Source organism: Hesperophylax consimilis, chromosome 17, assembly GCF_061612785.1.
Source record: "Hesperophylax consimilis isolate HC1 chromosome 17, BYU_Hcon_1.0, whole genome shotgun sequence".
NCBI lineage: Eukaryota > Metazoa > Arthropoda > Insecta > Trichoptera > Limnephilidae > Hesperophylax > Hesperophylax consimilis.
In genome coordinates this window covers 22,528,798-22,552,469 of record NC_142852.1, presented here as the reverse complement: position 1 = coordinate 22,552,469, position 23,672 = coordinate 22,528,798, and the positions used below count along the sequence as shown (strand labels likewise).

At 35.0% G+C, this 23,672-nt stretch overlaps 1 protein-coding gene and 1 long non-coding RNA gene across 2 annotated transcripts; both read left to right on the top strand.

The window, feature by feature from the left end:
- Positions 1–23,656, top strand: LOC149416255 (uncharacterized). The gene is made up of 11 exons (XM_089641927.1): positions 1–201; positions 341–545; positions 1,050–1,202; positions 2,596–3,121; positions 6,778–6,832; positions 7,172–7,233; positions 18,497–18,545; positions 20,592–20,940; positions 21,684–21,981; positions 22,345–22,910; positions 23,646–23,656. Exons 2-11 carry the CDS (start codon positions 392–394, stop codon positions 23,654–23,656), a joined length of 2,223 nt encoding a protein of 740 aa, XP_089498053.1. The 5' UTR covers positions 1–201; positions 341–391.
- Positions 19,470–20,583, top strand: LOC149416256 (uncharacterized). The gene is made up of 3 exons (XR_016303525.1): positions 19,470–19,588; positions 19,950–20,102; positions 20,455–20,583. It is a non-coding gene; the product is annotated as an uncharacterized LOC149416256 (long non-coding RNA).
- Positions 23,657–23,672: the final 16 nt, after the last annotated feature.

Here is a 23,672-nt window from a genome sequence, read left to right as displayed (position 1 = left end):
TATTGATAATTCTTATTTTTATTGCTATTCATTTTGGAAACGACCACTGTTCTTATGTCATGCTCAAATGTCTAAAACTTCCTAGTTTAACTTACGCCAATCGGTACCAAAAGCAGAACGGTAATACCGATTTATTTATAAATATAGAGTTATCTGACTATTGACAACGACTTTTTCAAATGTTTTAACTTCGAGGTTAAGGTACAAACGTAATTATATCGTAATTTCCAATAATGGGTTATGTAAACTATTTTACTGTTTTTACAGAATATTACAAGCGAAACCAAATGTTCAAAGCACAAACAAAGTAGGGTTCCGTCACAACTATGTTCTGTTTTAGGTATATTTGTTTGGGCCGGAACCAATTGCCAAACGCTACTACAGCAGTGCCATGGATCTTCCATATCGAGAGACTGTTTCCATAAAGACGGAAACAGGGCCCCAGGAAGAAGGCGGAGATGAAATACCGTATACGGATATAGATTTCGACCTTCCCGATATAAAGAAGGAATGTTTGGAATATGCGGAGAGTTCTCAGACAGACAGTTAGTTGCATTGCATACGTATAAAATGTAGAATGTTAAATTCAGATGTTCGGAATCCATGTCCGTTTCGAAATGTCGTGCAGGACAGGACGCATTTACTTTAAAATATATCTTTGCTAAACTAAAGCACTTTTTTAACTTACGTATTGCTCACAATAAATTCCCTTTTTTTTTAATTTTCACCTCATCTGTTTTCGACATATATTCGTGTATATTAACTAAATATACATAAATATTTATAAAAGAAAATATCATTCCATTGACTTTTAACAACAAAACCGTGTTCTGAAGGTAGTCAAGAGTAAATGGCTTTCCTTCTTGAAAGATCGGTCCTTGAAGTGACATCTGACATCTTTATATCTTAAATTAAGCTTAAAGTCTGTTCACCCTTTTCTTGCTCCTGTGTGTTATCTTTTGTAGAAAATATTTGATTTTAATTTTAATTAAAAACAAGTTTTTTTTTGTAGATTTACGGTTAATATACTTTGTTGTATTGTTTTTCAGATTGCTTTAATATAGAGTCTATTACCATTAAGGCGGAGCTTGGACCCCGAGAAGAAGATGAAGGTGGATTTAAATATACAAAAATTGACTTAGACCTGCCGGATGTTAAAAAGGAGTGCTTAGAACGCGTTGAAAGAACTGTCAAGATAGCAGGTAAAATGTTTTTTCCTTCTTAGTAGTCCAGTTAATGAAGACAAAAAACCAGAATGCTGATTATTTTAAGATCAACGAAAAAATACTTCAAAAATAATATATGCCATTATTTTTATTACATTTCTAAGGCAGTAAGAAAATAAATTAGAATTTTCTTTCACAAAGGATGTTTTTGATTCGAAGCTTATAGTTATCGCAAAACATAAATACGCGAATGGAGCACAAAAGTGAAATCTAAATAGTCAAGTGTTTTGATTTGGTTGGTGCAGAAGCTCGCTAGTTCTGTAAAAAGAAAACCAACTCAGCATGTAGGGATCAAGATGACGATTCAGCTACCTAATATTTTTTTTAAAACCTGTAATTTCGTAGTAAATTCTGACAGCTTACAATACAAAAATAAAGGGAAATAATAATAAAAACTTGTCGGAATGATTTTCCGTATTTACTTAAATTCCTGAAAAAAACAAGCGTGCAGTATTGGAGTGTTCTATTATATGCGGCCTCTGAAATGGTATATTCTGCTGCAACACGTCTGAAAATACTGATGAGATATTTATAGATGAATTTGAATGAATATTTTCTGTAGCTAAAAACTATAATATATGAAGAGTTTTTGTTAGAATTATAATTTTTATTTCTTAACATTACATTGAAAACATTAATTCTTAAAAAATTGTTTTTATAAAGTAATTCCATATACAACTCGGCGTTTCAATTCAAAGGTGTAAATAAGTGCAAAGCACAAATTCGTCACCTGTTCCTGTGGGAAACTATTTGTTTTACTTTTATGTGAATTTGGAATGCTTTTCTGCACTCAGTAACACACGAAAGTAAGTCACATGAAGCCAACTATTAATCCTTTTTTTTGAATTATCGTCAGATCTGAAGACACAACCAGTGGAAACCACGGAGTGCTACTATTCACATTCTCAAAAGGGAAATTTGACGAGCCACACACTGACTCACAGTGGCGAAAAACCTTTTTCATGTTCTGAGTGCAATTATACGGCTTCTCTTAAGGGCCTTCTGAAGAGGCACATGTTGACCCACACCGGTGAAAAACTTTTTTTATGTTCTGTGTGCAACTATTCATGCTCTCAAAAGAATTATTTGACCAGTCACATGCTAACTCACAGCGGAGAAAAGTCTTTAAAATTTTCCGAGTGCAACTATTCATCTTTCCAAAAGAAATATTTGACGAGCCACATGCTGATTCACAGTGGAGAAAAACTTTTTACATGTTCCGAGTGCAACTATTCATCTTATCGAAAACGAAATTTGATGAACCACATGCTGACTCACAGTGGTGAAAAACCTTTTCCATGTTCTTTTTGTAATAATTCATATACTCAAAAGGGAAATTTGATGAGCCATATGCTGACTCATACTGGAGAAAAACCTTTTTCATGTTCTTTGTGCAACAACTCATTTTCTCAAAAGAGCACCCTGACGAAACACATGCTGACTCACACTGGAGAAAAACCTTTTTCATGTTCTTTGTGCAACAATTCATTTTCTCAAAAGAGCAATCTGACGTGCCACATGCTGACTCACACTGGAGAAAAACCTTTTTCATGTTCTTTGTGCAACAATTCATTTTATCAAAAGAGAAGTCTGACGAGCCATATGCTGGCTCACACTGGAGAAAAACCATTTTCATGTTCTTTGTGCAACAAATTATTTTCTCATAAGAGCAATCTGACGAGCCACATGCTGACTCACACTGGAGAAAAACCTTTTTCATGTTCTTTGTGCAACAATTCATTTTCTCAAAAGAGCACCCTGACGAAACACATGCTTACTCACACTGGAGAAAAACCTTTTTCATGTTCTTTGTGCAATAATTCATTTTCTCGAAAGAGCACCCTGACGAGACACATGCTCACTCACTCTCGAGAAAAACCTTTTTCATGTTCTTTGTGCAAAAATTCATTTTCTCTAAAAAGTATTCTGACGAATCACATTCTGACTCACTCTGGAGAGTAATCTTTTAGATGTTTTGAGTGCAACTATCCATGGTCTCTAAAAGGAAGTTCGAAGAAATAAACGCTGATGTACAGTGGAGAAAAACCTTTTTCATATTCCGAGTGCAACTGTTCAAAAAAACCCGGTTGACAAACCATATGAAGACTCATATGAAACATAACCTTTCCAAACATCCATAGGAGATTGGACGGATGACTCCCATATTACTTGAATTCTAATGTATCAATCGTACGAGGAACGTTATCAAGTTTTATCATGCCTCTGTCTTACTAACACACTTAATATTTTTTATTTATTTTTATTTAATATTTGAAAAAATATTTTTTTACATAGATAAGTATACAGGATATAAACAAGATATAAAACAATAGAAATTAAAGTAGCCTTTCCTAACCATAAAGAGACAATGCTCTTGTGTTTGTTGAGGGAACTCAATTATGTACATGTTAGTATTAAGACGATCTCATATTCCAGATGTCCTTCAAATTCGGAAGGGGCGCGGCCTATTGCCATGGGTTATAAAAAACTTAAGAACCAATAAGAGAAAGCCGAACACCAGACTTATATTTACCCAATTACGCCCATAAACGCACACTGGTAAAATTTGTCAAAAATCCGGTATAATATAACACGGCATAATGCATAACTCTTCCATTTATCAAATTTTACAGGAGGCACAAAAAACTGTTTTTTAAACTCTTCGTTTTTTTATGTGACATCTCACAAAAGCGCCTCTGTCTGTATATTTATATATTTATATATAAATATATATATATATATATATATATATATATATATATATATATATATATATATATATTAACAGACGAGAACTTAAAGGCGAGGGGTCAAACCAACAGTTGGGGGACGCAGAGGGGAAAGCTGAGTGTGATTCGTCAATAAATCAATCTGACAGTATATATGCATCTCTCATTATAATACCACCATTTAGTTCTTTAAAGTAACATCTGCTTTTGAATGAATAGACATTTTTACATGGGAGCGCAAATTACTCGCCACGTTATGAACAAATTTGCGAAGTCCAAATTCGGCAAAGTAATTTTTTTCTATTTTCATAGTCGAATATTGTTTCCGTATTTAGTTAAGACCTTTTTATAAATGTTTCATAATTTACATCCCAGTAAACAACGATGAGCACACTTGAGAATCGCTACATTCGAGCAATGTTGGGGGGTTGTTACAACCGCTCTGTTCCTATTAATAATAAAATAATGAAATCTTTAAGAAAATATATAACATTTCACTTTTAAGGAGATAATAGAAAAGGAAAACAACTAAAAAACAAATGCAATTATATACACACAGTTTTTACCAGCGATTCCTAAGAGTATTTGGAGTAAAAATTTGCACATCACTTTTTCAATTAAAAACAAAAAACATGTTTTTCTCTCACACATCGCCACTCGATAGAACCTAGCGCATTACGTGATATGCACTCCTTCTCTTCCCAGCAGTACCGTACATGCGTAATAACGCCATTAAAGTGGAATGAATTAAAAAATGATTGGTTTATTATCCTTAATTAATACGACGGAGTTCCAGCAAGACATAACAGATTTTATTATTTATTTTTTTTATTATTTTAATATATATCATATAAGTTACATTAATACATATTTTGCAGAAAATAATATTAAGGTTCATAATTGGTCATGTATACCTTATCAGAAATGAGGAGCTCTTGTGCCTGATAAGGGAGCCACGATTCTTACTTAGATTCAATGTTATAATATTATGTTATGTGTAAAATATATAATACATATATATATATATATATATTTTTTTTTAATATAAGTTTTTTTGGAAAAAACGTTTGATTTTAAAAGTTTGATATATATTTTTTTTTAATATAAGTTTTTTTGGAAAAAAAGTTTGATTTTATTTATTTGTTCTTGTTGGTTCGTAATACAGCGCAATTCGGAAGGGAGATTATTGTAGTTTTTTATGGCTTGGTAAATATAATGGTTTTGCATTTGAGTTGTTTTGAAGATTGGCGTAATAAATTGATTTCCATTTCTCATGAGTTTGTAAAATTCTTGATATTCTGTGTTATTTTTTTATTTACACATTTTTATAATAGAAGTTTGCTTAAATATATCATCAATATTTGGTACTGGAAACAATTTAAAAAGCAATTTTGTTGGGAAAGTAGAGTTTTGAGATGAAAAATATACGTTTCAAATGATACGATTATGTATTTTATCAAAGCGCAAAAGGCGAAGTCACATCCCAGATTCTTATGCAAACGGCTTTGTGTACGCTTCCAGATGTATCTCGATGTGATAGTATATGTTTCTACAACTGATCCATATTATATGATGCGAATAAGCTTAAAATAAAGTAAAATAATGCTTTCATATGGAATTTAATACGACAATTGGGTTTATTCTCTTTTTCACATCTATTTTTACAAGTTTTCATAGCACAAGCCACCATTTTGCCGTGTTATTTCGTAAAATGAACTGATGATGCCTCGATCATAGCTCGACGCTAGTTCGCACGAGAATGATGACGTCACATTTTCTAGATTCACGGGAGGCCATATGCGAGCCCAGCCGACTCCAATGGAACCGGTATGGGAAGTGGGGAATAATACGCTTTTATCACTTAGGGCAGGTCTACTAATATTCATATGTCTATGGGCATTTTCACATAAAATGTGTCCTTGCCGGAAACAGCCAAACTACATCAGCAATTTGAGTATTTGTAAGGCTGATGGTAAAAGGGATTGAAGGAGGTAGCGAAGTGGACTATGAGAAGCCCCCGGCTTTAGATGTGGTCACTAAACACGGCCAAAGCCATTTTAGCCACGTTTCATTTAAGAATTGTGTTCATAGGAATATAACTATGAATATTTTGTGTATATTTGTAGTTATATTATATCTGTTTTTTTATGTGTGTTAACCCGTGCAATACTGAGCGTATCGTAAAAAGTTAAACGTTCGATTTATTAGGCGGAAGGTGCTCAAGAGCAAATAGTTTTCCGTTCTTGAAGCATCGGTTCATGAAGCAGACCTTTTAGGTCATTCCTATTACTTAAATTAATCTTAAAGTCTCTTATCCAAATAAATGCTTCTACATTGTTAAACAATGCTATCTTCAATCGTTCAAAAAAACCCTTTGTTGTTTTTCGATGTTCAACATTCTTCTTGTTTTTATAGGTGGCATTAATGTGGAGACTGTTACCAATCAAGGCAGAATTAGGACCCCGAGATGAAGATGAAGGGGGGTTTCCTTACATGGAAATTGACATAGACCTGCCAGATGTTAAAAAGGAATGCTTAGAAGACTTTAAAAGAATTACCCAGACACCAGGTAAAACCGATGTAAAACCGCAGACTCACAGTGGAGAAAAAATCTTTTCTTGTTGCGAGTGCAACTATTCATGTTCTCGAAAAACACAATTGACTAGCCACATGCGAACTCACAGTGGAGAAAAACCTTTTTCATGTTCTTTGTGCAACAATTCATTTTCTCATAAGAGCAGTCTGACGAGCCACATGCTGTCTCACACTGGAGAAAATCCTTTTTCATGTTCTGAGTGCAACTATTCATGTTCTTATAAAAGCAATCTGACAAGCCACATGCGAACTCACAGTGGAGAAAAACCTTTTACATGTTCTGTGTGCAGCTATTCATGTTCTCGAAAGAGCAGACTGACAAGACACTTGCTGACTCACACTGGAGAGAAACCTTTTAAATGCTCAGAGTGCAACTATTCGTGTACTGTAAAGGAAAGTTTGACGGTGCACATGCGAACTCACACTGGAGAAAAACCTTTTTCATGTTCTTTGTGCAACAATTCGTTTTCTCATAAGAGCAGTCTGACGAGCCACATGCTGTCTCACACTGGAGAAAAACCTTTTTCATGTTCTGAGTGCAACTATTCATGTTATCGAAAAATCCAAATGATGAGACACATTCTGACTCACACTGGAGAAAAACCATATTCATGTTCTTAGTGCAACAATTCATTTTCTCAAAAAAGTAGTCTGACGAATCACATTCTGACTCACTCTGGACAGTAACCTTTTAGATGTTCCGAGTCTAACTATCCATGTTCTACAAAAGGATGTTTAAAGAAACACACGCTGATTTACAGTGGATAAAAACCTTTTTCATATTTCGTGTGCAACTATTCATGTTCTCGAAGGAATGATCTGAAGAGACACATGCTAACTAACACTGGAAAAAAACCTTTTTCATGTTCTGAGTGAAACTATTCATGTTCTTGAACATGAACGACACATGCTTACTAACACTGGAAAAAACCTTTTTCATGTTCCGAGTGCAACTATTCAAAAGAGCCAGCTGACGAACCATATGAAGACTCATATGAAACAAAACCTTTCCAAAAATCCAGAGGAGATTAAACGGATGACTTAACTCCCAAATTACTTGAATTCTAATGAATCACTCGTACGAGGAACGTTATCAAGTTTTATCATGCCTCAGTCCTACTACAACACGCTTCCAAAACATGGAATATCTTGGAATTGGAGCCAATAAAAGTCTACGGACCAATGAATAGAGACCTGCCTTGATCACTCACTTAAAGCTGCTCAACATAGCCCAAAAATAAGTTTACGCTTAAGAAAATTCTAAACATTCTGGTTGGAACTCCCACAGACGAAATATCTTTAAGTTTTCAATCTACAAAACCTTTATTTCAACATATCTGAATATTCCGCTGCTCAAAATAAATACAAAACCAGGGGGAAAATCGAAAATTCCTGGTAACTACTTATTTTAACACATCTTTTGGAAAGAGAAATATTTCAAGGTGCGAAACAATATAATTCCCTAACAAATCAACTATGTAGTATACAAACTAAAATCAAACATGGCTGAGAGAGCTAAGTGATAATCAATAATAGCTTGCAAACATTAACTTACTACAATAACTTGCAAACATGATGAATACAATGTAAAGATATTTAGATAATCATTTTAAAAACTACAACATGCCGCCTCAGAACAGTAAACCATTGTGAGGAGGGTTGTGGAAAACGCAACATTTTTCTCATTTATTTAATAAAATGTTTTATTTTATATTAATGCAAAGTTCATTATGATACAAGTGATAAGGTGTATTCAATTATACTTGGTAAGAGTACCTATTATGTATCTATATTCAATGTCTTAGTAATTTCACCTAGAAAACAATATGAGTAATTAAATTATAATTAAAAGTAGGAAAGTGTGTGGAGAGATGAGAAGAATTTTTGTTTCTGGGTTTATGTGTTCACGAATTGTAATTGACCGTTTATAAAAATTGTATTGAAAATTAAGTTTAAGTGCTTATAAAATAATTTAATCATGCTAAAAAATATATGAGTATTATCTTTTCGTATTGGATGTTGTTATTGCGCGAGTGATTCAAAATTAATAGAACATTTATTGCACAAAAATACAGAGTACAAAGGGTATAGCTTATACGTTAGGTTAGATTATTTTTCTTCCAGCTATCCCAACAAATACACATTATATTACAAAACCCAACAATTACATGTTATTATTTTTTTTGGTAAACTAATGTTTAAGACAAGATTTTTTATGCATAGCACAAAGGGTAACAATTATTTTACAAGCAATGATTATTCGCCTGAAACACTCATCCACATTGAAAAATCTCCTGATAAAAGATACATGACGCCAACGAAACAAGCAGTACAAAAACAAAAAAAAATGTAACAAGCAGTAATTGTTGAATGAAACACTAGTATATATTGAATTATTTCGCGGATAAGAGATAAGCCGCCATAGCTCAGTGGTCAGAGCTGTCGACCGGAAATCGAAGGGACACGGGTTCGTGTCCCGTTGGCGTCATGTATCTTTTATCAGGAGATTTTTCAATGTAGATGAGTGTTTCAGGCGAATAATTATTGCTTGTAAAATAATAATTACATGTTAACAAATATATGTAAACAAAAAATAAAAACATACGTATTTAATTTATGTAAGGTATTGAGGTCAATGAGCGGGCTGACGAACTAGCAAGGAAAGGGGCGAAAGCACCACTTGTAGGATCCGAGCCGGCCGTAGGAGTAGCAGCTTGTTACACAAAATTACGTATTGATAGGTGGGTCAACCCCCAGCACTGCATAGAATGGGAGAGGGCACCTGGAATGAGACAATCCAAAGTACTCATAAAAGGACCAGACCCTTGACGATCCATGAAACTACTCGATATGGAAAGAAACTCGCTGAGGGAACTGCTAGGACAACTAACGGGACACTGCCATCTCAGGAGAGACATGCAGATATTGGTAGTATAAAACACCAATAGATGCAGGAAATGTGAAGAGGATGAAGAGACTCCAATTCACCTATGGTACGTATGTCATGCCCTGGTGGGAACTTGACGCACATACCTAATGACAACCCTGGTGATTTTTATTAAAGGGACTGGGTTGTTGTTAAAGGATTGACGTAAAATGGGAGATAGCACAACGGGCCTATGGCCTAAGTTTTCACGGTAACTACGTGTTAACTGTCTCCGCTTAAAAAAAAATATAATAATAATTTATGTAAGGTATATTTAAAGTGTCGTGACATTTGTTTAAAATAAAGGTGTTCAGTGATGATTTAAATTTGAGTATGTCGGTTATTTGTTTGTTCCTACTTGGAAGGTTGTTATACTGTACTGGCCATGTAGTGTGGTCCTTTTTGAAATATAGTTTTATTTGATTTTGGGATTAATAAGTTTTCTGTTAACCTAGTAGCGTGTTTTTTTTTAACCTTGTTTATGTGTTGAGTTTTTTTTGTGGGATATTTTCTGTAGATGATCGAACTAACAGGCATAACTCCATTATATATATGTCCGTCACTGTCAGAAGTTTGAGATTTTAAAAAAAAATCTTTTACATGAATCCAGGTGATCAGAGTTTGTAATTTTTCGTATGCACCTCTTTTAGATGATAAAAACATCGTTGGCCTATTCCTTATTTTATAATTGAGTACCTATACGTATGCATAGAATGCGGTGATTACTGACTCGATGTTTAAGATATTTTTAAGGATGCCTAGAACAAAGGAATCCTATAATTTCTATACCCGCTATATCCGATTTTTTGACAAAATGATCTGAGTATGACATCTTGTTCACATTTTTGCGAGCAACAAGAGGAGCCTAAAATTGAGTTTCAAAACCCTCCATATCACGACCAAACACCATGTTAAAACTGTGAGTTATAAACCAAATCCGCTATATCATACAGAAAGTTACTATCAAAACGCGCTATATCGGATTCAACCAATCACAAGCAGTTTTTTTGCCAAAATACAATATAGCCGCCGCTCTGACTCGTTTCTAAACCCACCATGTCGTCTCAGTTGACTTTCAAAAGCCTCTATATCACGAAGTGAGTATCAAAATCCGCTTTATCCATTTTATTTATCGAAATTACTTAATTATTGCTAGACATATATAGAAAAATAAATGATTTTCGAAATTTTATTACTCCAATTCATTATATAAAAAATTGTAATGCAATTAGTTATGTACGCTAGAGATGTGACAGTTTTTTTGCGGTTTTCTCCAAATCAATGAAAGTTGATATAGCGGGTATAGAAATTACACGACTCTACACGATTATAGCAAAAATCAGCTTTTCCTTGTTAAGGAAAAGCTGATTTTTGCTATAACTTTAGATACACGCTCTTTCTAGTTTATATTTGCATCTAGCTGTATTCCCAGCAGTGAACAAGTTTGGGAAGGTTCGATATGATTGTTATTAAAGTTAACATTTATGTTTATATGTGTAGCTTGTATTGGACAAAATTTTAGAAGTTCAGTTATGTTTGTGTTAACCCATATTTCGCCGCTATCACTTCCCGTAGTCAGATTTTGATGAAATTTGGATATGTTGCATATAAACACCTAATTAAGAAAATAAAAAAAATTAAAAAATGTAAATACATAAACTTACAAAAATATGAGATGTTGCGTTTTCGCAACGTCAGTGAAATAGGGGGGTTAAAAGTAAATGTATGAAACAAAATAAGTTTTTATTTTTAAAGTGGATTTCTTTGTAATCATTTATAAATCATATTACTTACAGTAACTAAAATTTAAGATATTGTAGGAATAAATAAGAAAGTGCACCTTTCCAAAAGACATAATTAGAAATTAGCATACACAAATATTACAATAAACATTATTTTCCGGTATGGTAAATTTTGCTACATTTATGGTGCAATGCCACATTACACTCTGAACACATATAATATGTTTGTGAATAATATATATACGACATCTATTTCTATTTTCTCCTTTATTTTGAAAATAACTACTCCCTGTTTTACTTGACAATGCTGTCGCAAATCTATGACTAATCCAAGACTTATATCCAAATTTGATAGGCTTGCCATGAATATACATTTTACACGAATGCTTTCCTCTATAAGGGATCATTGGTTCGTATATTGACAGCGCATGCCGTATAGTTCAGAGCTGTTTAAAAATGTTGTTTAACAAGGTGGTCACGGTCTAACTTTATAAAGTTTGTCGGTAGAATCGATATTTTAATTGTAATCCAAATGTAAATTGCTCTTGACATCACGATAGGTTTGTCCGGTCATGCATGACCTCACAAAAAGATTTGCAATGTCCTCATCTAAAGACCATTACATTTCCTTACGAGGTAACCTATGATATCCAGTGTACAATAAAAATTCTGTAAATTTTATTTATGTTATTGAAAGTCAATGGTGTGTTTATTTTGTTTTTTAATGAATAAATCCTGATGACAGCACATCAGAAATAAGGCCCCAACACGTTGGTCTCACTACAACTATGGCAGAGACACGGCCCGAAATCAAACCATTTTCGTCATGGCGTCGCCCAACCCGGACTACCAGCTGGGTTAATCGTTTTATCAAAAGGTGTCGTGGCCAAACCCATGAACAACCTGATAAACACATAAGAAACGATGAGATAAGAAGAAGAGGCCCGATGGGTGAATATATATCAAAATGAAATATTTGCCATCGAGATAAATAAGCTCCAGAAAGGAGCTACATTACCAAGTGACAGTCGGCTCAAAGCTTTGAACCCCTTCCTTGGACCCGACGGTCTACTGAGGATGGACTCACTTTTACGAGCCCTCAGTGAAGTGTCCCAAGAAGTGTGGACATCCATTATAGTGGACGGTGATCACGCCTATACACGACTCCTGGTGAGCCATCATCACCAGGATGCCGATCATCCGAGTACGGAGAGAACGATGGCTGATTGTTGTACAATCAAGTTAATGAGATCACTATTAAAAAATAGTTCAAAGAACTCGGAATAAGATTTATCCACAATTTTTTTTTCACATATTCAACTATTCTGTTCTCAACGTTATTTGGCACTCGCGAATAACTAGGTTTCGATTACTTCCAACGCATTTCCCTTGGTACTGACGATGAAGATGTTGATGGTTGGGGTTGGGATGGAGTTGTTGAAGGTTCACTCATCAGCCTCTTGGAGTGGACTTCCAAAGTTCCTGCCGTATCCCCAGGGCCGGTTTTAGTACTATCAGCGCCCTGGGTGAGATTTTTACGGCGCCCCCTAACTGCAATTCAATTCCATACGAAAAAAGGCAATGGGTATAATGGAATAACCGTTTATTAAAAAAAAAAACTATTTATTTTAAAAAACTTCACTTTTCTAGCCTTTCTATTGGCGAACTCTTTTATAAGGTTATCAAAATCGATATTTTCAGCAATTTCATTTTCGATTGACAAAGTTGCCAAGTTTGTCAATCTAGATTGTGATATTGTCGATCGCAGATAGGTTTTAATCAGCTTAAGCTTAGAAAAACTCCTCTCCCCACTAGCAACCGTTACAGGTATAGTCAATAATATACGCAATACTATCCACACATTTGGATACAGTTCTTGTAGGTTGCGATCTTTGATAAAATTTAAAACATAAGCAGGGGTAACCACATTCTGATTAGGCAAAAAAGATTTCAGGCTTACGAGTTCATCACACAACATACAACCATCTATATCAGATTTAGAGTCTACAGTTAATTTCAATTGGATATTACCACAGAGTTTGACAAGGTCGGTTTTTTCCGGAATCTGTTATAGGCTCGTCGTGGGCAGTTTCACCAGCTTGACGCTTAACAAACCGAATTCTTGTTGTGGCTCTAAACACAGGTTCAATTTCTAGTTGTTCAGCCAATCCCTTCGCAGTTAAAATGGCGCTTTTAAAGCCAGTATTTCTATATTCTTCCAAGAAAGTGCAGCAAATTTTCAACATTTCTGTACATTTACTGATATCCATATTTGTTGATTGTAGAGATTTACTAACGACATTAATTTGAAAAAGTATGTCATACCAAACAACCAACGAAACTATGAAGCTGAAATCTTTTAACTGTTCGGCTAGAGTAGTAGCCTCATGAGAGACTTGAACATCAGTTTTCTGAGTTTCAATAGCCAAAGTAATTAAAGCGTCATGGATGGCACTAATTTGATAACGGACTGCTTTAACACTGTTTATTCTTGCTTCCCAACGTGTGTCACTGAGCTTTTTTATAGTATATAATCCCAAATTATCGGTTAGAATTTTCCATCGATGAACAGAAGCTGAAAACAATGTGAACAACCTCTGAAGTACCCCAAACAAAGTGACTGATTTTACGGATGACTTAGCGGCATCGCATAGTACGAGATTGTAGCTATGACAACCACAAGGTACATAAACAGCTAAGGGATTTATGTCCAGAATCCTCCTTTGAACCCCAATATTTTTCCCTTTCATATTCGCTCCGTTGTCATAACCCTGACCCCTACAGTCGTTCAATTCCAGTCCGTGTTTATTTAAAACATCAATAATAACTTCAGTCAGTTTTTCACCAGTCGACTCATTTACAGGTATAAATTCTATGAAATGCTCTTTTACTGATACTTTATCGTCATCTGATGATAAATCAACAAATCGTATTGTCAGTGAAAGTTGTTCTACATGATCAATGTCCGGAGTACAGTCAGCTATAATAGAATAATATTTTGATTTCTTTGCGCGAGATATGATTTCTGACTTTATTTTTTCACCGATCAACTCTATTAATTCATTTTGAATGTCTTTTCCGCAGTAGTGGTCTGAAACATCACCCTTCATAGCTAATCGCAAGTGCTCCTGCATAACTGGATCAAATTTGGCTAGTAGTTGTACTAAGCCCAAGAACTTTCCGTTATTTGGCGTATATAGTTTGTCAGAAGTACCTCTGAACGCCATATTGTTTTCAGCTAAGTAAAGTGTAATATGCATCAATCTAGACAAAACATTATTCCATCTGGTAGTTTCCTTTCTAATCAAATGTTGCTCTTGGCAATCTATTGTTTTTCCTGTTTTTAATCGTAGTTCAGTATCAACCCATGAAAGGTAAAACTTCTTGTGTGAAGTGCTATTCTCATGATTTTTTAACATTTCAGACAAGTGTTTCCAGTTGTTATATCCTTCAGATACTAAACTCGACGTTGAGCTACTATCAATAGCTTGCAACAAAAACAATAAATTCGATCCTTAGAAACGGAGTAATTTAACCAACGACGCTGAATTGTTTCATTGTTCGCTAGTTTTATGAAATGAGAATTAGAGAAATGTCGCCCTGTATCGTTCTTCGGATAATTATCAATGTGAGTTTGCACTGGGCCACTTGTTATTATATGATCAATTAATTTGCTATTTCGAATGAGTGGCCAAGTGGCTGGATCCGCTATATTCGGTAACAGTACTAACGTCATCTAGCATTTGTATTTGTTGTACATCACCAATGGAGTCATCCTGAGCAGCATCTGTAATTGTAGCACAACTTGTTCCCTCACTTCGGGAAACTTCGTTCACAATCTCTTCAGCAGCTATCTGATCTGACTTGTCAGACAGAGGCTCCACTACCGATGAATTCGTTTGTATTCCAGATGTAGATGCCACATTCAGGTCTTGATTTTTTGTTGTGATATATTTGCATGCGGTGCAATCGAAGGTTCCATTCTAGATTCTAGCGTTGCAACCATAACATTTTTTCCTTATATTTAGGGAATTTACGAGTAAGTAGTTAAGTAGGCCTCGTTCAAAGAACGAGGGATATAAAGGGGCGCGCCGGGCGCCTGTGGCGCCCCTTTAAATCCGGCGCCCTGGGCGGTCGCCCAACCGCGCCCTACCCTAACGCCGCTACTGCGTATCCCCGAGCGTATGGCTAAATGCAGCGTCTTCGTGTAAGTCATTGTCATCAAAATCCTCTTTATCGGTAACTTCGGCGACTTTAGGGGGTAAAACCACCACATCTGGAATATCTTCTTCGTCATCTTCATCGTCTATATTCCAATTCTCTGCGATAAAGTCGGCAGCCTCTTGTGTGGTAAAAGGGTCTTTTGGATTCATCTTATTCAAAAGAAAAAACACAATTATAGCGATTGTTGCTGGTTATTATGAATAAAATAATTATAAATTCTTTACCCCCGTATTTCGCTGACGTTGCGTTAACGCATCACTTAAATAATCTATGTGAAATGAGTACCTCTGGAAATTTTTTTGTTTTTTTAAGTGTAGGTACATATTATTAAATAGGAATCGATTATTTATTAAAAAAGGCTAAAATATATTAAGAATTTTGGTCATATGTCAACGATAATAATTATTTAAAAATTGCTTATCTGAGTGTCGTATTTTGTCCGCCTTTGGGGGCGTCTACTTAGTCGCTGAAGCAAATATGTTTCTATCTGTTAAGTTCTTACGGTCAAGTCAAAGTTTTTCTATAAGTAACTGAAAGAATAATGGTGAATCCTTATCAAGTTCTCAAAATATGACCCAGCAACCAAACTGTTGCGTTTTCGCAACGTCAGCGAAATATGGGTTATGAAGCTCAAAAACACATATTTTTGGATTTTAAGTGACATCTTCAACTGAAAATTGAACTTCAATAGTTTTACGCATCACTCGGGATTTGATTAATGGAATACCGCACACAGTCTCAACTGCTCTATTTAAAATGAATAATTTGTGAAATAACATAAATTAATCAAATAAAATTTACTTACGCAAGCCGGGGATTGAACCCGCGACCTCCGAATCTCTAGTCAAGAGCACCCCTAGACCACGGAGGCCGTACTTCGTAAGATGTAAGAATATTTCACATCACGCATACACCGACAGCTGATAGTAGTATATTTGCGGTAGGTACCTTTGTACGTGTACGTTGTTTTCAAACTTAATAATATTTGGATGATTTATGTGTAGCAATTTTTGTGAAAAATCACATAAAAAACGCTGTTTGTATATTTTAAAGTAATAGGTACTTTGAGTCAACGACTACCTAAGATAAAATCAAAGGTTCGAAATCTGAAAATCACCCTGTTTAATCAATTTACCACTAATTGGCTAATTGAACAAAAAATACCTAAAACTTATGGGAGCCGAATTGTTCAAACTCCAGACGATATGTTCAATATCCAAAATAATCATTCATCATTCATTGACCGGTCGGTGGCCGAGTTGACATCGCGCTTGGGTCCCACTCAGGCGTAGTGTGTTCAATTCCTCGGCTGGCTAAGTCCTCCATCATAACACAAGCAACATTTTCAGCTTACTGAGGTGGTAGTAGGAGATTTTCAAATATTTTCAGGTTATTCGTAACCTGGGAATGTTTGTCTTTCTTTAAAAAAAAAAAAAAAATTTTTTTTTAATAAAATTTAAATCATTTTCAAGCCATGTTCAACGTCCACCTTTAAAGTCATAATATGGGCATATTATAGCTTCAATCTTCGAAATATGATCTTTAAACATTTTCTGTTACACATTTGTATAAAACGAATTGACAAAAATCGAGAATTTTTTAGAATTTGCATGTAAAAACAAAAAAAAACGTTTTCTGTAAAATTCGCTAAATGGTCTGTTAAACATAAAAGCACTAGGGCAGCGAAGTAATGCAAGAAACTAAAAATCTTAAGCGAACTTATTTATTTATTAAACGGCCGTAGGACTTTTACAGACATAATACAATTAATATAACCCAGAAATGTAATACCTAAGTAAATTAAATAAACATCATTATTTGATAATTAGATACAATTAATCGATCAACTACATTTTGCACCACCAGGGTTTAAGCTCTGCTGGTCTAAGTGCGCACTTGAAGTGAAATTACACTAAACTGCGCTATATAAATGCGATGTTATTTTTTTATTTATAATGTTTTACATTTCACCAAATGAAACAGTTCCATTTGAAGTCATAAAATGTATTTAAGCGAACGTCTATCGGAATATTGTTGAGCAAAATAAATTTACAACATCGGAGTTTATGTTTCGCAAATTTTAGATTCGTATCATAGGCGCGTAATACTGCGAAGTTGTAAAAGAATTGCTACAATTTTATGGTTGGTACTTAACTGTCTTGTTACTGTCCCGCCAGGAACATGGAATGAAATTATGTAAAGTAAACTCAGGGGTATTCAATGACGAATTAATAATTTCAAACAAACACATTAAATCGCAAATAATTATTCGTTGGGATAATTTTAATAAATGTAATCAATTAAGAAGGTAGCCGTTATTTTGGCATTCTTTAAGATTTACTTTTCTAAAATTTAGATATCATAATAATTTATTTTGGAATCTTTCAAAGGTACGTGAATGAACTTCATAATTTGGAGACTAAACTGTGGAATTATACTCGATATGACTACTAACTAGTAACATATACAATGTTTTGATAGTGTATATTTTGTGAAAATCATTAAATAATCTTAATATAAAGCCCAACATTTTCAAAGGTTAGTTGGATATAATTTCTATATGCTTTATAAAATTGAGTTTCATGTCAAACCAAATACCGAGTAATTTTTTCCGAGACAGAAACTACCGATATATCTGATAAAAAATAAAATAAACTACTTATAGCATAAATTCTAAAATGATGAAAGTATCTTTGCAATTAATTATAATTTTTAATATTCATAATTATTACAAACAAAAAAATTCTTCATCTTGATACTCACAACTCTTCTAGACACAAGCGCCAGCTTCTATAGAAGAGGAAAAAAAAGAGTATAATAATTGTCTATGTGCCGTAACCCACTCCTCCAACGAGACAAAACCGCTTCCCTTGTCCGCCCCCACTCTCCTGCTGAACTGGGAGCAATTAAATCGAATAATCATTCGATAGTTTTGGTGTTTTGATTAAAAAATTTCGATCTTGTACATGTTTCGATCCCGCCCATCACTAGTGTAACTTCTCTGACAGCTATTAAATAAATTATCTGTGAAATTTCTTTGTCATTTTTCTCAAGGTCGCTGCAGCCGCACAGTCATCGGGACAAAGAATCTCCTAGTCCTGACGTGTGCGGCTAAGGAGGTTAATAAATCAGTTTCTTCACACAGTCGTTTTGAAAGAGTGGGTCCCTTCCAATTGCCTAATAATATTATACAAGACGCAATTGCAATGAAATCATCATTAACCTAGAAGGTCAGTTTCCTGATAATTATTATAATTGACTTTGACTTCATTACTGTCTATGAATAACTTAACTAAAGTATTTTGTCAACACATGCTTTCGTTTATCCTTTTTCCATACTCTGTTTAACCCACGTTGTTAATTTTATCATCTTATACTTGTGATAGATTTTCGTTAGTGCTAATAACAAATATTCATCGCTATTTGAAAGCAGTCGTTATTACCAATCAAACTGAGCGACCACGGTTTTTAAATTAGTGCTATGGCATACTTAAATACATAATTGCGCTGTATCTAACGCGACCTAGCTTTACTTTACCCAATCGGTACACCTAACTTAAGTAATCTATTTGTGTGTTTTGTAAGGAACGTTTAAACTAAAACGTCAAGACGTCAAACTTTCTATTTTTAGTCTAGTATTCGAAGGGCATTGGCTAAAAATAATCGCAGATTACCGATATTTGTTAAAGCCAGAACCACAATACGGTTTTATCTTTAGTTATTGAGTTATCTAGTTATCTGACAATCGAAGACCATTTTTTTAACCGTTTTCAAACTTCTTAACTTCAGTCTAAGATACAGTCGCAATTATATCCTCATTTCGAATTAGGTGTTTTGACGACTATACGACTTCATTGGTTTGACAGATTATTCCAAGTGAAACCAAATGTTCAAAGCTTTTTCATAAAGTTCCGTTACATTACAACTATGTTCTGTTTCAGGTATGTTTGTTTGGGCTTGAACCAATTACCAAACGCTACCACAGCAGTGCCATGGATCTACTAAATCCAGAGACTGTTACGATCAAGACGGAACTAGGACCCCAGGAAGGAGGCGGAGGTGAAATTTCAAATACGGATATAGATGTCGACCTCCCAGATGTAAAGAAGGAATGTTTGCAATATGCGGAAAGTACGCAGACAGCCAGTTAGTTGCAATGTATATTTACAAAATGTTTAAGTCGGATTTTTCAGAATCCATATACTTTATGAAATGTCGTTCAAACAGGGCAACTGCGTGTTCACTACTTCCTCTCTTGTTGTGTATAAGTATATTTGGTATTTACCTTATCACTCCTTTGACTCCCGAACAAAACTCCGCACTTTAGTTACTCAAATCACTGAAGCTGACATCTGGGAGCATTACTATTTCTTAAATTAACCTAGTCTATTTGGATGGTTTGTGTTACAGAAATTGAACAATTCAACAAATTTCGAAGTTCACTTTCAAGTTCTGTTCAACATTTTTTGTACATCGATGATTAATTAACTTTATTTAATTTTTTCAGGTTGCTTTAAAGTGGAGTCTGTTACCAGCAAGGCGGATCTTCGACCCCGAGAAGAAAAAAGAGGGGGATTTATTTAAACGGAAATTGACATAGACCTGCCGAATATTAAAAAGGAATGCCTAGAACGTTTTGAAAGAATAAACCAGAGAGCAGGTAAAATCTTTTTTTTAATAGTTCAGTGAATCTATACAAAAACGGCCCAAACTGGAAATTAGGCAAATGCTGAATTTTCGCAAGTGAATAGTATCTAATACGGGAAGTATTTTTACAAAAGTTGCACTTACATGGAATAAAAATCCTTACATGGAATTTAACAAAGACCTACCGGGTGTTAAAAAGGAATGCTTAGAAGTTTTTGAAAGAATTACCCAGACACCAGGTACAACCGATGTTTATAAATTTAGATATTTCTGCTCTACTGTTTTTCTACTTTTTTTATGAATTTACTTATGTAAGTGGAGATAATAAGTTACACTTAATCCTTTTAGTTCGTATTCTTTTTCAGATTTGTCGCAAGACCTTAAGACGCATCCTGGGGAAATCTCCAGCCATCCTATGTCAAATTTTGAACCCCAATTTCGCACTCATACTGGTGAAAAACCGTTTTCATGTTCTGAGTGCAACTATTCATCTCATTTGAAGGGCGCTCTAATGAGCCACATGTTTACTCACACTAAAGAAAAACCTTATGCATGTTCTTTGTGCAACAAATCATTTACTCAAAAGAGCAGTCTGACCAGTCACATGCTGACTCACAATGGAAAAAAACCTTTTTCTTGTTCCGAGTGCAACTATTCATGTTATCAGAAGGGCGTTCTGATGAGCCACATGTTGACTCACACTGGAGAAAAACCTTATTCATGTTCTTTGTGCAACAATTCATTTACTCAAAAAGGCAGTCTGACCAGGCACATGCTGACTCACACTGGAGAAAAACCTTTTCCATGTTCTTTGTGCAACAATTCATTTATTCAAAAGAGCAGTGTGACCAGTCACATGCTGACTCACAATGGAGAAAAATCTTTTTCATGTTCTGAGTGCAACTATTCATCTCATTGGAAGGGCGCTCTGATGAGTCACATATTGACTCACACTAAAGAAAAACCTTATGCATGTTCTTTGTGCAACAAATCATTTACTTTGAAAGGTTATTTGACGAGCCACAGGCTGACTCACTCTGGAGAAAAACCTTTTTCATGTTCTTTGTGCAACAAATCATTTACTCGAAAACTTCATCTGACGAGCCGCATGCTGACTCACACTGGAGAAAAACCTTTTTCGTGTTCTGAGTGCAACAATTCATTTACTCAAAAAGTTCATCTGACGAGCCACATGCTGACTCACACTGGAGAAAAAAAAATTCATGTTCTGAGTGCAACTATTCATCTCATTGGAAGGGCGCTCTGATGAGCCACATGTTAACTCACACTAAAGAAAAACCCTATGCATGTTTTTTGTGCCACAATTCATTTACTCAAAAAGGTCATCTGACCAGGCACATGCTTACTCACTCGCGAGAAAAACCTTTTTCATGTTCTGAGTGCAACTATTCATCTCATTGGAACTGCGCTCTGATGAGACACATGTTGACTCACACTAAAGAAAAACTTTATGCATGTTCTTTGTGCCACAATTCATTTACTCAAAAAGGTCATCTGACTAGGCACATGCTGACTCACACTGGAGAAAAACTTTTTTTATGGTCTTTGTGCTACAGTTAATTTTCTCAAAAAGGCCATCTGACCAGCCACATGCTGACTCACTCTGGAGAAAAACCTTTTTCATGTTCTTTGTGCAACAAATCATTTACTCGAAAACTTCATCTGACGAGCCACATGCTGACTCACACTGGAGAAAAACCTTTTTCGTGTTCTGAGTGCAACAATTCATTTACTCAAAAAGTTCATCTGACGAGCCACATGCTCACTCACACTGGAGAAAAACCTTTTTCATGTTCTTTGTGCAACAATTCATATACTCAAAAAGGTCATCTGAGGAGCCACATGCTGACTCACACTGGAGAAAAAAAAATGTCATGTTCTGAGTTCAACTATTCATCTCATTGGAAGGGCGCTCTGATGAGCCACATGTTAACTCACACTAAAGAAAAACCCTTTGCATGTTTTTTGTGCCACAATTCATTTACTCAAAAAGGTCATCTGACCAGGCACATGCTTACTCACTCGGGAGAAAAACCTTTTTCATGTTCGGAGTGCAACTATTCATCTCATTGGAAGTGCGCTCTGATGAGACACATGTTGACTCACACTTAAGAAAAACTTTATGCATGTTCTTTGTGCCACAATTCATTTACTCAAAAAGGTCATCTGACTAGGCACATGCTGACTCACACTGGAGAAAAACTTTTTTTATGTTCTTTGTGCAACAGTTAATTTTCTCAAAAAGGCCATCTGACCAGCCACATGCTGACTCACTCTGGAGAAAAACCTTTTTCATGTTCTTTGTGCAACAAATCATTTACTCGAAAACTTCATCTGACGAGCCACATGCTGACTCACACTGGAGAAAAACCTTTTTCGTGTTCTGAGTGCAACAATTCATTTACTCAAAAAGTTCATCTGACGAGCCACATGCTCACTCACACTGGAGAAAAACCTTTTTCATGTTCTTTGTGCAACAATTCATATACTCAAAAAGGTCATCTGAGGAGCCACATGCTGACTCACACTGGAGAAAAAAAAATTTCATGTTCTGAGTTCAACTATTCATCTCATTGGAAGGGCGCTCTGATGAGCCACATGTTAACTCACACTAAAGAAAAACCCTATGCATGTTTTTTGTGCCACAATTCATTTACTCAAAAAGGTCATCTGACCAGGCACATGCTTACTCACTCGGGAGAAAAACCTTTTTCATGTTCTGAGTGCAACTTTTCATCTCATTGGAAGTGCGCTCTGATGAGACACATGTTGACTCACACTAAAGAAAAACTTTATGCATGTTCTTTGTGCCACAATTCATTTACTCAAAAAGGTCATCTGACTAGGCACATGCTGACTCACACTGGAGAAAAACTTTTTTTATGTTCTTTGTGCAACAGTTAATTTTCTCAAAAAGGCCATCTGACCAGCCACATGCTGACTCACACTGGAGAAAAGCCTTTTCATATTTGAAGTGCAACTACTCGTGTACTCGAAAGGGACATTTGACGAGTTACATGCTCTCTCACGTTACCGAAAAACCTTTTAAATTTTCCGAGTGCAACAAGTCATGTACTCAAAAGGGAAATTTGACAAACCACAGTACCACAGTAACTCACAGTCGAAAAAAACCTTTTTCGTGTTCCGACTACAGTTTTTCGTGATCTCAAAAGAGATTTTTATTTATTTATTTATACGCCCATTGGGCTTTTACATACATAGTTAATAAAAAAAATAATATTCTGAAGATTGCAAGTTCACAAAAGTAATAGTAAAAATACATTTAGCCATATCCATTTGACATATTATAACAGCAAGTAAATAGTACAAAAATAAGAATATTTCTACTCCTTAGTTATACAGACTTAAATTAGTTAATAAGAAATGTAAAGTTTATATGTAAATGCTAGGTAGTGGCAGCAGTAACATGATACAATACGACACATAGTGTATGAGGCCTTTGAGTAAGAAAGCTAACGAAATAATTATTATTGTCAGTATTGTTAACAAATATACTGCGTTTGACTGGTTGTAGTGGCCTGCTAAATCTAGAGCGATCGGT